The 15,300-nt window shown below is 42.2% G+C and overlaps 1 protein-coding gene across 6 annotated transcripts; it reads left to right on the top strand.

Moving 5' to 3' along the window:
• Positions 1-1,518: 1,518 nt before the first annotated feature.
• Positions 1,519-14,832, top strand: rev1 (REV1 DNA directed polymerase). 6 transcript variants are annotated; one of them, XM_038720856.1, is made up of 22 exons: positions 1,519-1,696; positions 2,630-2,705; positions 3,919-4,051; positions 4,589-4,757; positions 4,872-5,414; positions 5,535-6,349; positions 6,690-6,788; positions 6,870-6,986; positions 7,134-7,260; positions 7,357-7,485; positions 7,582-7,736; positions 7,819-7,938; positions 8,033-8,253; positions 8,357-8,529; positions 8,643-8,872; positions 8,954-9,144; positions 10,637-10,921; positions 11,661-11,772; positions 11,871-12,079; positions 12,198-12,348; positions 12,451-12,553; positions 12,937-14,832. In XM_038720856.1, the coding sequence occupies exons 2-22, from the start codon at positions 2,640-2,642 to the stop codon at positions 13,046-13,048; spliced, it is 4,260 nt and encodes a 1,419-aa protein (XP_038576784.1). In that variant the 5' UTR covers positions 1,519-1,696; positions 2,630-2,639; the 3' UTR covers positions 13,049-14,832. The 6 variants fall into 6 exon arrangements, with proteins under 6 accessions (XP_038576784.1, XP_038576788.1, XP_038576787.1 ...); XM_038720860.1 differs by having other exon boundaries at positions 1,519-1,840; positions 11,661-11,760; positions 11,874-12,079; XM_038720859.1 differs by having other exon boundaries at positions 1,519-1,840; positions 11,661-11,760.
• Positions 14,833-15,300: the final 468 nt, after the last annotated feature.

The raw sequence follows: 15,300 nt of genomic DNA, 5'->3' as shown, positions 1-15,300 counted from the left end.
TGCTCAGACCAAAGTGGTGTTAGGATACAAATATATTTACACAATCCTATTTATATTTTGTTATTAATGTTTTCTAATTGCCAACTTATTATTATAATTGTTTACATTTAGCTGACGCTTTTATCCAAAGCAACTTACAATTGCTATACATGTCAGAGGTCGCACACCTCTGGAGCAACTGTGTGTGTGTATGTATGTATGTATATATATGTGTGTGTGTGTGTCGGGATCCACAAAGGTGGATGGGTCACAATGGGGGATTTAACCCGGGTCTCTCACACCAAAGGCAGGCGTCTTATCCATTGCGCCATCACACATGACAACAAGACAAAAACATATTTTAATAGGCCTACTATTTAGAAAGAAAAATGTATTGATGAAATAGTTGATAGGGGGCTCCCCCACAAGATTTTGAGCATTAAACACTTAATTTCCTGCATTCTGGGGATTTTCTTGTCTTCTATATTTACATTGCATTGCAGACTTATTGTGCAAATAAACCTTTTTCATAGCATTTTTATTTGTTAATTAACATTTCTTGGTGCAAGCTATTTTTCAGAACATTTTTAACAAATGCTTTCATTTGGACAGGTTTGTGCAGCGGTGTTCACGAGAGAGGGAGAGAAAGACGGAGCGAGCCAGGAGGTGCTGCACAATATATGCTCCTCAATACAGCTCCTTAATCAAAAATTATTTTAAATACGCCTTGTAAAAAATTGGAAAATCAATATGTAGCGGTCTGCATTGATAATTATCCAAATTATAGGCTAATTATGGGAAACACTGCTTTCCCTCACCCCCAAACAAATCAGTCTCTCCCGACTTTTTAACTAACGTCATATCCATAACAACAGCAAGGAGTGTGGATTTTACAAAGCATATAGCCTAGGCCTGTTTCTTAACGCTACCGTAAGTAAATCCCGACTTTTAAACAGCGGTTTTACTGCACATGTAGCCTATTTATAAGAGCAGTATTCAGTAGTTATGCAAGAAACAGAGAGCAGAGGGGGTGGGGGCTAGTAAGAGACCGGACCAGTGTCAGTATATAAAATTACCCAATGGGCCGCTGTCCGTGCTTTATGGGCCGCTCGTTGGCCCATTATTTAAAGACAGTTATATATACATAATTTATGTTACACCAGCCCCAAAGGTAAATCGGCACTTGCCCGGTGGGCCAGATTACCAATCCAGCCCTGAGACTCAGTTTCTACTTTCCAATAACTACATCTTGTTCTCGCAACAGCAGTATTTATAGCCCTCATTACAGAGGTAACCCTCTTTTTAACTTTATTTGTTATCCAAGCTGTGTGCTGACTGGCTAGAGGAAAGATAGCTAGTACCAGTAGCTTATATGTATACATTTATTATGGTTTACTGCCTGCAGGACAATCCCTATATATGTTTTCCTTCATAACGTAACATTTCCCCAAGGCCTTTTGTGACAGTCTATTCAACACAACTCTACAAAATGATCACCAAGAAGGTTTTATTTTGAAAATCTCCGGAACTGCCAGCCTTGCGCGCTTGACTGTCGCTGGGAGAAGGGAAAGCAGAGGGAATGGATCAGGCGGTAGAAATGGAGAGCAAAAAGACTGGGAGGGTGAGCGAAAATGTTGAAGAGACATGGCGCGGCGGCATGACAAAATAAGGTGATCTCAGTTCACCAAAAGGAGTTCTCTGGAGAATAAAGTCAAGGGTGAGGAGTCGAGCTAACTGTGTGGAGCATTTTCTTTTTGCTCTGCTCTTACCTCGTAATCAGTGCGCACACACACCGTTTGTGTTGGGCAGTATCTGCAGAGAGAAGTCTGTGGCGAACAACCCACTCTTGACAGGATAAAAGGTAAAAAGCAAGTGAGTCCTGTTAGCGCACAATCACTCAGGACTGCTGTTTGTTTACATCCGTGATTAACACTGAAGTTTCCACAGTCATATATCGTATCCGTTGTTTGGTAACGTTAGCTCATTTTTGCCAGCATTGTTAGCGAGTGCGGGCAACACACTAAACTAAACATGTACTCGTATTTATGCTTGCCTGAAGTGACATGGTGTTACAGTCGTGTCGTATCGCAGCGACATGCATGATTAACTAGCGAAGAATCGTTCAGAGTGGCTATGCTAATGTTAGCTGCCTACATGAAAAATGTGACAAAGTGCCACATGGGGATCTGTTGCAGCCTACCTGTCAGTAGCAGAGGACCTGCCCGGACATGCCCTTGGACACAACGCTGTTCCCCTGAGCCTAAAACCAATATCCTAACATTTATGTTGAACTACCATCAAACCGCAATAATAAATGCAAAACACAATTGCCATACATGTTAGTTGTTGACAGTATCACTGCTTGTCTGTGTCCTTTGGCCTGCGCCTGAGAAAGCTTTCTAAACTAGCAACAAAGCATCACTCATGAATTGCTGACTTGTGTTATATAAAGTGTTATAATCTTATTTACCTTATTGAAATATTTTTTTAATCTGATTTGTGATGTCATCTAGCATCATTTCAAGATGTATGAGGAGCTATTTGTATACATCATAAAGACATTCTTCCATTTTTTAAATAGAGATTTACATAAACTTTGTGCCCCAGCTTAGACTTGCTAGACTAAGTATTGATCCTCTTGTGTTTTCAGGTAACTCAGTATGAGTCGAAATGGGTGGACAAAGAAGAGAGCCAATGCCAGTGATGACAATGGTTGGGCTGAAAGTGTGAGTATCCGCCATCCCATCATAATCAACAATGTGCAAAATACAGAAGTGACTTCAGTATGACAACATGCCCATAATGTCAGATAGGCGTACCTTAACACAGGCTGGCCACAATAAAAGGCCGCTCGAAAATGTGCAGTTCCATAACACAGCACAATGCCACAGATGTCACAAGTTTTGAGTGAGCGTGCAATTGGCATGCTGACTGCAGGAATGTCCACCAGAGCTGTTGCCCATGAATTGAATGTTCATTTCTCTACCATAAGCCGTCTCCAAAGGCGTTTCAGAGAATTTGGCAGTACGTCCAACCGGCCTCACAACCGCAGACCACGTGTAACCACACCAGTCCAGGACCTCCACATCCAGCATCTTCACCTCCCATCTTCACCACCTCTGTGAGACCAGCCACCAGCTGAGACAGCTGCTGCAACAATCAGTTTGCATAACCAAAGAATTTATGCACAAACTGTCAGGAACGTCTCAGGGAAGCTCATCTGCATGCTCGTCTTCCTCATCAGGGTCTCGACCTGGCTGTAACTTCGCACAGCCATTGAAGAGGAGTGGACCAACATTCCTCAGGCCACAATCAACAACCTGGTCAACTCTATGTGAAGGATATGTGTTGCACTGTGTGAGGCAAATGGTGGTCACACCAGATACTGACTGGTTTCCGGACCCCCCCCAATACAGTGACACTGCACATTTTCGAGTGGCCTTTTATTGTGGCCAGCCTAAGACACACCTGTGCAATACCCATGCTGTCTGATCAGTATCTTGATATGCCACATCTGTGAGGTGGATAGATTATCTCAGCAAAGGAGAAGTGCTCACTAACACAGATTTTGACAGATTTGTGAAAAATATTTGAAAGAAATATGCCTTTTGTGTACATAGAAAGTGTGTAGAAAGATCTAATCTTTGCGTTCAGCTCCTGATGAAAAGAGGTAAATTCAATAGTGTTGCGTTTGTAAGTTTGTTTGTTCAGTATAGATACTTCTTCCTGTCATAAGAGAAGGCACTGTAATAAACCTGCTCGAATATCAAGATCGTGTGTGTGTGTGTGTACATGTATATATGTGTGTGTGTGTGTGTGTGTGTGTATGTATGTATGTATGTATGTGTGTATATATATATATATATATGCGCATCATGGATTTATTGTGGCCAACTGTGACTCACCTTGTTCTGTCACTGCTCTCCTTCTTGTTTGCAGGGTGGCTACATGGCTGCCAAAGTGTCAAAGCTGGACAAGCAGTTTAAACTTGATGCCCCCAGAGAGAAACAGAAAGAAGGCAACAGCTCCAACATTTTTAGTGGAGTGTCCATCTATGTCAATGGATACACAGGTAATGCTATGCTACAGTACATCCATATTTTTACACATCACTAGTTTGTCTCTCTTCTACCCCCCACACTTACTTCAGTCAGTCTTTAACAGTTTGAATAACAGGCTGCTTATTTAAATCTTATCCAAGAATGTCCCACATGAGAATCAGGAGAAAAACAAGATAAAAAGATAAAACTCTAGCTATACACAGCCTTATTGTAATGCTCAAAGTGGTTTGTGATGCTTTGAAAAATATGACCATGTTGATGTTCATTGTCATGGACTAACAGATCACATGTTAATTTGGGTAATACAATGAAATTCAAATGCTCTAAAGATCAAAGAACCTGGCTCTGTTTTTTTACTCGTGTATATGTTTCCTGTGTTTGCGACGCTTTACACAATGTTTTGTACAGATCTATAAGTAAGTCAGTCTAAAGAGTTTTGACTGCATTGTGCTGATCAATTGACTGGCCAGGTGGCCTAATTTGTAAGGGAGTTGGCATATTTTTGTGTCTTTTCTGTTAACTGTTTTATTTTTTGCCTGTTTGAGCAGATCCAAGTGCCGATGAGCTACGCAGACTGATGATGCTTCATGGTGGCCAGTTCCACGTCTACTACTCTCGCTCCAAGACCACCCACATCATCGCCAGTAACTTGCCCAATAGCAAAATTCAGGAGCTCAAAGGGGAAAAGGTCATCAGGCCAGAGTGGATCACTGAGAGGTGTGTTCAGCAGGAGTTGAGCATGTTTTGCTCATTTAATTTAATATTGTAATTTAATTGTAATATGTATTACCTGAAAATCCCTCTGTTTACTTTGTCATTTGTTTAAAACAGTATCAAGGCTGGGCGTCTGCTTCCTTACCTACAGTACCAGCTGTATGTTAAACATAAAGCTCTACTCTTCCCTGGCATGACTGTACGCCAGACATCAGAGATCGCAGGACCCAGCCATGGGCTGCTTCAGCCGAGCGTACATCAACAGATCAGTCTGCCACAGCGCAGCATTCAGCACTCTGTCCTCAACCATGAACAGTCCAGCTGCCAGAATAACTCCGTCCCTAACCCCAGCCACAGTCAGCTTTACCAAGGCAACATCCAACATCAGTCCGCCCAGCACAGCTCTGTAGCTCTGTGCTACCCACAACCAAGTCACTTAGCATCCAATCACCTCAATACAGATCCTAGGCACAGAATCCCTTTACCCACCTACCCACTGTCTAAGCCCAGCCCCACAAAGCACCCACACAAGCCGCCAAAGTCTACTGTTCAAACACCTCATCCTCATCTCCAGCACCAGAGAGCTGGCCAACCACAACCTCAGATCAACTCCTCTTGCAGCAGTGCCTGGACTGGCTGCAAGGAAGTGGAATTAAAAATGTGAGTATGCATAGCTCATAAGGGAAAATGGTTTGGTTTATGGGAGGGGGTTGGTTTTGCACACACAACTGGAACATCTTCTTTCATTAATACCTATTAAATCTCTTCTTCATATCACAGAAACAGATTATTGCAGACCTCATTGGATATGACGAGCCATTCAAAAATGAATGAAATGCAAGTTTGTGGCAAAGAAGATCCTTTCCTGCAGGTATTGAAGGAAGTACCCCTGACAAATGGACACACTCATCTTGTGAATGGTGCCTTAACGCCAGAGGGCCTGTCCCCTGTTACACATGAACTCTCTGTTGACAAGGAATGGAGAGTCAAGAGTTCAGAGGATAAACCTCAGAGTCCTCCAGTGCAGTTTCAGACCAAACCTGACCCGTATGAATTTCCCCACAGTCCCCCAAAGCAATCTGACCACACTCCTGTCTTTCTGGAGCAATCCAACTCACAAGCAGCAAGCCAGCCGAGACATAAACCTCCACCCCCCTCCTACCAGGAGGCTATAAAAACAACAGAAAGCCACATACTCCCAAAACGGCTCCAGCCACCATGTCAGGTTGATTCAAATCCTGAAAAGACTCTTCTTTCACCTGCATCTCACTCTCTTTCACATTCTCCAGTTCGGCTGAACGGAAGTCACCACCATGCCTTTTCATCTGACCCTACCTTTGTAAACACAACCAACACAGCAGCCAAACTTGATCCTCCCACTGAAAAGTCATCAGCGCAGCTGCTGGCGCAGACAGGCGGTTTGATCTCTGAGTACTACTCTCACTCACGTTTACACCAGATTTCCACATGGAGGTCCGGCTTTTCTGAGTATGTCAACGAACTGCACAGCAAACGAAAATCAGCGGGGGGATTCTCCTTTCCTGGGAAAGACAGACTGAGGAAGTCTGTGGTCCAGCGTGTTGCAGACAGTCGAGGTAGGAAAGGAAGGTCCAATTTGTTTCTTTTCCCTGTAAAATCAATGCTTTGATGTGTTATTTTTTAAATTTTGTTAAGATGGGGTGTTTTTTGGTGTCATGGTGGCTTAGTGGACTGTAACTTCCCCAGTTTAAATTCAGAAAGTCTACGAGATTGAACAAAATGTCTCTATCATCTCATATATTACAATATCTTTGTCCCTGCTAATTACGAGATAGCCACATTATTTGTGTTGTGTATTCTGGGGATGCATCATGGCGTCATTGGATGCCGTGTTCATGTCTTTTTGTGATTGGGAAAACTAAACTCTGATGATCGGGTATGTGTCTATGTGGTCAGGTACGCTGGCACCCGCAAGTGTTAAATCTTGTATTCTTCATGTGGACATGGACTGTTTCTTTGTGTCTGTGGGGATCCGACATCGACCAGAGCTCAAAGGTAAGGCACCTTTTTTTCTGTTTTTAAGTTTATATGGAACATAGAAAAGTCTCATGCAGTCCAGTCATGGTTGTCTTGCAGGGAAGCCTGTAGCTGTGACCAGTAACCGTGGACAGAACAGAGTGCCTCTGAGGCCCGGGGCCAACCCTCAGATAGAGCAGCAGTACTACCAGAGGAAACAAACTCATCCTCAAACTGGTGAGATTGTCATACCCAGCCTGCTTGTCATGGAGTGGTCTGACCTTGATTCACAGGCTTGGCTCAGTGTGTTTCCTGTATTTTCCTGTACATGGCTTACTTTATTGTAACATGCTTGACTAAGCCTACTCTTCTTCTGCCTCTCAGAGAGGGCAGATGAGGATCTCTACAGAACTCCTTCACAGGAGAGCCCTGACTCTCATGCCAACGGAGTGGACCAGGATGCTGCCACTCTCTCAATGGCAGAGATTGCATCATGCAGTTATGAGGCTAGGTAAGATATAAACACACACTCATGGTCATTTTAAACAAGTCCTATATCTGTATTTTGTACTAACCAGATTGTTAATAAATCTGTTGTCTCTCACAGGCAGATGGGTGTGAGGAATGGGATGTTTTTTGGCAAAGCAAAGCTGCTGTGTCCCTCGCTGCAGTCTGTCCCGTATGATTTTGAGGCCTATAAAGAGGTGGCTCTCGCAATGTATGAGACTCTGGCAGGGTAAGACGAACTCCCTGGTCCTTTTTTTGTCCTCACTTCCCTGTCCTTTACATGCTAAATGACCTAAAGTGTACCTTCTCATTTATTTCTTTGCAGTTATACCCATGACATTGAGGCTCTGAGCTGTGATGAAGTGTTGATCGACGGTTCTGCTGTGCTAGCTGAGTTGGGCATCAACCCAGAAGATCTGGCCAAAGCGATCAGAGCAGACATCAAAGAGAAAACTGGATGCTGTGCTTCAGTGGGCATGGGTGAGTTGATGTTTGTCTTATACTGTAAAATAGATCAAAACCGTGTTCCTATCTTACAAATTCAAACTGCTCATCTGTTCAGGGTCCAACATCCTGTTGGCTCGGCTGGCGACACGTAAGGCCAAGCCAGACGGGCAGTACTTCCTAAAGCCTGAAGAGGTAGATGATTTTATCAGGGACCTACCAGTCACCAGCTTACCAGGTAGATACAGCACCACCTGCTGGTCATGGCAGTCTACAGTCTTTCAGCTTTCTTGTGGTAAATATTTGAATACATTTTTATTTCTTTTTTCTAGGTGTTGGGCCTGTTATGGGCAGAAAGCTGGCTGCTATTGGTGTGAGGTCATGCGGGGACCTCCAACAGATGTCTCTGTCTCAGCTGCAAAAGAAGTTTGGACCCCGGACCGGACAAACCCTGTTTCGCTTCTGCAGGGGTCTAGATGACCGGCCTGTCCGCTACGAGAAGGAAAGGAAGTCTGTCTCAGCTGAGATGAACTATAACATTCGCTTTACTACGGTTAGACACTTTTTCCCCCCTGTGCCATCTCTTCTTTTTTATTTTCCCTTCATTTCCCACCTATCTCTCCGTAACCTTCTTGTTCCTCTGCCTCTGTGACTAGGTTGATGAGGCAGAGTGTTTCCTGACTAACTTGTCCATGGAGGTGCAAAAACGTTTACAAGAAGCAGGGCTGCGGGGTCGCAGAGTTACTCTTAAGGTCATGGTTCGCAAGGTTGGAGCTCCACTGGAACCAGCTAAATATGGTGGTCATGGCATATGTGACAACCACGCCAGGTAAGGAAAAGATCGTCATCCATGTATGTTTCGAGTGACCGATTTCTTTCCATTGCTTCACCATGTCTTTGTCTCTCTGTAGACTCATTTTAAGTCATCTCCTTCTCTGTTAGGACTGTGATGCTCGCTCAATCCACTGACAGTGGTCAGCTGATTGCCGCTGCAGTCATCAAGCTGTTTCATGCCATGAAACTGCAGGTTCAGGACCTGAGAGGAATCGGCATCCAGGTTCAGCTTCTTGAAGGAAATCACTCTGTCCCCCAGGACTCCATGGGCTCCCGGACGCGCTCCATCAAAGAGATGTTGCTAGACCAGAGGTTAAGTGCGAGATGCAGCAACAGAGGTTTGTGTAAAGTCTTTGTCTTTCATTTTGTATCTTTGTTATCATCTGTGTAATCAGTTGAGCTCAAGATCTATGTTGCAGATGCTGCTGACAACACGCGTCATGAAATGACTTCCTCAACCACAGCCGTATCATCTGGCTCCCCTCCACATCTTCTGTCTCCTCCCGAGCCAGTCCCGGGGACAAGCAGAGATCAGCAGGCATGCAGACAAACTCCAAAACATTCTCGAGCACGTCTCAACTTCAGTATTGAGGTCCCCTCCCCTTCACAGGTCAGGACTTCAAGGAAAATTCTGATTGATTTTAAACAAGAGCTGAATATAGGGGGGGGCGTTATGAACTAAAATTTTAATCCGTGTGACACGGTGACAGTATTATATCAAGGTATTACAAAAATAAAACTCAAAACATGATTGTACCCATTTTCACTCTCTTGGCAATGTAAGGGAACATATCTTACAAAAGGAAAAAAAATATTTTAAAAAAGGGATATGTTAATTAATTCTAAATAAGAATGATAATAAGGTAAATGCCTACATGTGTTTTGGAAGCCTGCCCCATAATGTAGGTAAATTAATAAATGTAATGCGATTCATTCTCAGAGTTAGATGAGGGATGGTATAAGGCAGAGGTCACTAATAGGCGGACCGCGGTCCAGATCCGGACCCAGCTGCTGTCCTCTCCGGACTGCCAACCTACAACCGATTTATTAATGAGACTTACTACCTCGTGACGGAGCGTTTCTATTTTAACCTGCGCAGCTTTTATAGCATTTACTGTACTGGTTTAGCAGTCCAGGAAACTCACAGACCAATCGCATGTGCTTCAATTGTCTAATGTGACGCTGCTCAGCCAATCAAATCTGTGCATTCCGATGCTTGCGAGTCGAGTCCGCCAGATTCACCAGAGACGTTTTGGAAACACACACGAATTGAGGAGACGAAAGGGAAAAGAGATTTCACATGGCTTTTAATCAAGAATGTACAGATTTTTACATGTACATTCCTCCCACGGGCAGTTCAGAACCAGATTATCTCATAGATCTCCAATCCTAGCTGGCAGGAGAAACTAGAGCTCACGTTTCTCACTGAACAAGAGAAAGTAGGAGTGGTAGCTCTGTAAGAGGGAATGAAAGAGAAGAGGAGGCATTACAGCTGTTCAGTTGTTAAGATGTGTTGAGTGTTTATTATAAAATTGGTTAAGACTACACTTCATCATTTCAAGCTACACTTTTTATTTTATTTTTTCTAAAAAATTTGGCACTTTAGTTTACTTAAATTTAGATTTTTTTATTAGACTAGTTATTTATTATCCCTCTAGTTTGATGTGAAAACTGACTGAAATATTATTTTGACAGTCCGTTGTTGATAAAAACATATGTTGATACAACTATATGTTATGGTACTGAATGAAAATGCAAGTTAGTCATTTTGATGTTCCGGACCTTTGCTTTGGGAAATTTTCTCTAACTGGACCTCTTTGAATTCTAATTGAATACCCCTGGTATAAGGGATCTTAACAGCATTTATTTGGCAGAAAACCCAAAGTATACTAAATTAGTATATTAATCAGCAGCACTTGTGGTCTTCCTCTCTCACCATATTCTGGAACCAGTTTGGGACATAACACTTTTGTGTAACAACAAAGCCACCAATGCATTGCAGTATGTAGTTCCACGTGACACCAGTGATAAAACCGGTATATAGCCCACCCCTTGCTGGGCAGTGAAATATTTTTAACTTGTGTTTCTTCATGATATCCAAGGTGGATCGTTCTGTGTTGGAGGCCTTGCCCGTAGAGTTGAGAGAACAAGTGGAGCAGTCGTGGACTTACATGGATGGGAGACCGAGTAACGGTCGGACACCCAGTCCACTTCCCTCTGCTCCTTTTCCACAGCATCCCTCTCTGAAGTCTCGTCCAACCTCCCCTCCTCGTCCTCCAGTCCCTGGTCCTGCTCTTTACACTCCACCTGTTGGCACGTTGGTCCTGCAGATTCCAAACCAGCCAGATGGTCTGGGAATTGTATTGGAACTGCCAAACTTCTCAGAGGTAGTGATGCAAAGCTACTTTGACAGCCCTGCTGGAAGAAACCTTGATAAGAAAAAGTGATGTTGTGCTCATTTAAGTAGTTTATAGCCTTTTGGTTCATCCACCTATGTAACTATATTCATCACAGTGGAATCTGTTTGGCGACTATTCACATCTATTCACAGACACAGACTGCAAACCGACCAGTTTGCTCCAGTCTGTTTGTTCTTTTTGAAGTTTGCGGTCTTCAAACTGAGAAGCACCTGATTCAGCTGTATATTGCTTGGAGATGCGCGGATAACACTGTTTTCGACATCTATTACTGTCCGTCCTGGCAGAGGGACTATCTGAATCAAGGGTCTAAGGACTGAGGGTGTCGCTGAACAGATTGTAAAGCCCCTTGAGGCAAAGTTGTGAAAATGGGCTATATAGATACTTGACTAGATATCCACATTTGCCCTGTTATGCTGTCTGGCAGTTCTACCACATTAATGCCTGTGAAGGCAATAAACAGCAAAGAACTGTAGTCAAACTACTGGTTTTAAAATGTTTTCAGTTTGAAAACTGCCTTTTAATAAGAATAATAGTAATGAGTCTGCGAAAAGCCCAAGTTGTCACAGACGATGATGTTCATACAGATATATTTTCAATGACTATTAAATTTACAGATATGTATAAGACACACCTTTTATTGGAAGAGCAAAAGCTTTTCTCCAAATGTGCATATTAGTCCCCAGTTGTCTCAACTTTCTGACTGCAGGTTGATCCGGACGTATTTGCTGCCCTTCCGAAAGAGCTCCAGGAAGAACTAAAGTCTGCCTACAACCGTGTAACAAATGTCCAGCCCCAGGCAAAATTGTGTGAGTACCCAGGTGAATTAGTTGCAAAGGAATGCGTTAAGCTTTTTTCCCCCTACTATTAACATCATGCATGTTGTCTTTATCTCGTGTTTTACCTCTTGGTTTCTCAGCAGTGGAACAGAAGAATCCCCTGTTACAGCTAAAACAGTCAGGAGTCGGAATTGGTATAGGTCGGGTGAAGCGGCGCTACAAGAGAAAGAATGCAGGGAGCCCTGTTAAAAAAGGTCCTTCCCCTGTGAAGAGGCGGCACACGACCAACAGCCCAGCCAAAATCCTACCATCTCCTATAAAACTGCGGGAACCAACGAACATAGTAAAGGTGAACCAATCAACTGTTTCATATGTGAAGATGAAGCTTTTTCTTTTATGGTGGCAGTATGTGAAGAAGGCTGGTACATAAGTAATTTTTCAAGCTCACACATGTTTTCCCTCCCCAGACTGAAAATGTTCCCTCCACATCGACCTCGAAAAACGACATCCCAGAGTCTCTGTCCAAGTGCATCCCTCGCCCTGCTCCAGCGTTAGCCGGAGCCTGTGACCTGACGGATATTAAAACACTCCTACGGGAATGGGTCACCACCATAACAGGTGAAGGCTAGCTCTGCCTTAGTGCAGACTCATGCAGTTGTGTGTTTTATTGTTTGTGTGGTTACAAAAACGCATTTTTAATAATGTCTTACTTTTTGTTAGAACCCATGGAGGAAGACATCCTGCAGGTGGTGAAATACTGCACTGATCTGATTGAGGATAAAGATCTGGAGAAGTTGGATTTGATTATAAAATACATGAAGAGGTAAGCATGTACAGTTTAGCCTCCTCTATAGAGGGTATGCGCATGATGTCACAGAACTCAGTTAGTTGAGTGACAGAAAGACAAGCAGCAGTATAGCTTGAATCAGCTAAAACACAAACACCACATCTAAAATGGGAAAGAGTTGGACCACTGGTTCTTTGGTAAGCAGTAAGGATCACTGTCGAGTCCGACTGCCTTTAATTTGAGCAAATATCACTTGTTTTACTCCCGGTTTGCTAAATGCAGCCATGGTAACAGATGTTTTACCACTCAGTCCAGCGTGTTCCGGAAGGAGAAGTGACATCAACGTGTACACTATTCCTGCCACTTTCTTTTTTGTTTTCATTTATTCCTTATGTCGCATATTGATCTTTCCTCTGCAGGCTCATGCAGCAGTCGGTGGAGTCAGTCTGGTGTATGGCTTTTGACTTCATCCTAGACAACGTGCAGGTGGTTGTGCAGCAGGCTTATGGTAGCACCCTGAAGATACCATGAAGAAGAAGGGTTTTCATTGTGTGTAACCATTACACCAACACTTTTTGTTTTGCTACTTTCACAGGGTCACCTGCAATACAAATTATGACACCTAAATGATGATTTCCCTCCTCAACTGTGATACCCTTCTAGCACCTGCCATAATATTCTCAATGGCCTCCTGAGAGTGAGACACAAATTAATAACTACACACACACACACACCTCAGAGTACATTATTTTCTGTACTTGCTCTTTAAGGGACAAGTAACACGAACTATAATGCAGGAAATGTATTTAGAATATACTCACCAAAACTCAACACAGTGATAATCGTAGCAGCTTTTTGCAAATTCCTCATTTTTCATGTGGAGTTCTTTTCTAAATAATGCGAAGACTCATTTTTAAACGTATTTGAAATTTTATATCAAGACTTTTGCAGGCAGTGTGTAACTATTTCTTATACATACGTCTAAGCCAGGCCTTATAAGATTTCAAATGTACCTCTACCTGGTGAGCGTTTTCCATCTGATAAAGCAGTTGACTTCCCTTATGTGTTCCTAAGGTTTCTGTCACACAGGCAGGTTTAAGTTTTATTCATTTATGCAGCTAAATCAGTAGGTTTAAAATAATGAATGTGGTAAACACAATCATCATGTTCAAACACAAAGCTTCCTTTTTGTGATTTTAGAATCAATCAGTTTTGTAGCACTCCTCAGATTTATGATAATCCCAGAAATGGTATAAAAATCTTGTTTTTCATCATTGTTTCGTTGGTGCTCCATGCCACTTTGACTGAGCTCTGAAGTATCTACGCAAACTAAATATAGTCTGCTGCATACAGTTGTCCCTTTTTTTTTCTTGTCTCTCGCAAAAAAGTGCCAAACTTTGCTATTATAGTGTGTAAATAATGTTTTTAAATACACCTGTTAAAAGTTTTAAAAGAAAAGGATGTATGTGGAGGGTTTACCTCTTGTATTGTTTACATGTAGTGAATTCTTAGTAATTGTCGTTAAATTGTAAATCTTCTCGCTTTTTAATTGTTTGTCAGTGTTCCAACATGAAAATCAGAAGCTGGCCAAAGCACTTCATATGAGGTTAACTGTTGATTCTCAGTAGCACTCTGACTTTGGAGGATGTTCACAGGGGTTATGGCAATCAATAAGTAGCCTATGCGTTTTGTTTTTCCACTTAACAAGTGAGACATCCCTTAATGATAATGCAACATTTCATACAGCATTTGTATCCGGAGTAAATTTTGTTTTTCTAGTGTTTCCAGCCTAGTTACCAGTTTTACAAATTTGAATATTGAAATAATGCTGGATTTGCATAGGAAGAGGTGACCTGATTTTTAACTCTGAAGCCCATTGTATGTACTTGTATACATACAATGGAGACATTTGTATGGCTTGTGGCTACGTCATTGTGTTTCTGTGAAGTAAACTTTTATGATTGGTGATTAGAAGTTCTCATCAGATGCGGCTGGCTGGCTTGCAGTCTCACATCATGCAAGACATTATGTGTGTGGTTGAAAAGTCTGTTTAAAACAGTATCCCTATATGCAAATCGAGCTGTCATTTTTTAAAAACTTGTTGAAATGAATGTAATTCAGAATGTGCAAGTGTCCGCTCACTTTCCAGATGTTGGCTTCGCTTCACCCGTCATATCTTTCCAGAAGGGAATGGCCAGAAATTCAAATTGGCCAGTCTTGTTTTCTCTAAACTGGCTTGTGCCTGAAGACCTGAAGCTGTGAACTTGTTTGTAAGTTTTCTAAAACTTGGTAATAAACTGTAAACTCTGTATTAATTTATTTGTCTTTGTCATTTCTTAAAGTTACAGCCTGAATAGTAGAAGGTAGTCCAATCATGATAATGTTGCATTCTGAAAACAATCTTTGAGGGAGAAAAGGGCATTTCTTTCCAAACTGTACAAACTGGAAATGGTTAAAGATGTCAAATCTTTACAGTTCAAGGCTGCCCATCTTTATTACTTTACCTACACTTTGCCACAGATACTCAAAACTTAATTCGATATCAACCTTCTTTTTTAATTGTTTTTGCAGTGATCTGGCAGACATGGAATATTGCCAATAAACATACTATGGCATCAAGAATACAGTACACCCAGCCACAGTCAGTTTTTTTTAATCCACATTCCTCCATGTAATATGCATACATGTAAAAGTTTACATTTTTATATTTCTTTGTATGCCAATTGTAAAATGCAAACAAACATGTAACATTAAACCTGCAGGGTTTACTTTTAAAAGAACTC

The sequence above is a fragment of the Micropterus salmoides genome, unplaced genomic scaffold (genome assembly GCF_014851395.1).
Source record: "Micropterus salmoides isolate LMB-PRFRI ecotype aquatic unplaced genomic scaffold, ASM1485139v1 Ms_hic_scaffold_15, whole genome shotgun sequence".
In the NCBI taxonomy this organism is placed as follows: domain Eukaryota; kingdom Metazoa; phylum Chordata; class Actinopteri; order Centrarchiformes; family Centrarchidae; genus Micropterus; species Micropterus salmoides.
This window is presented reverse-complemented; position numbering and strand designations above follow the sequence as displayed.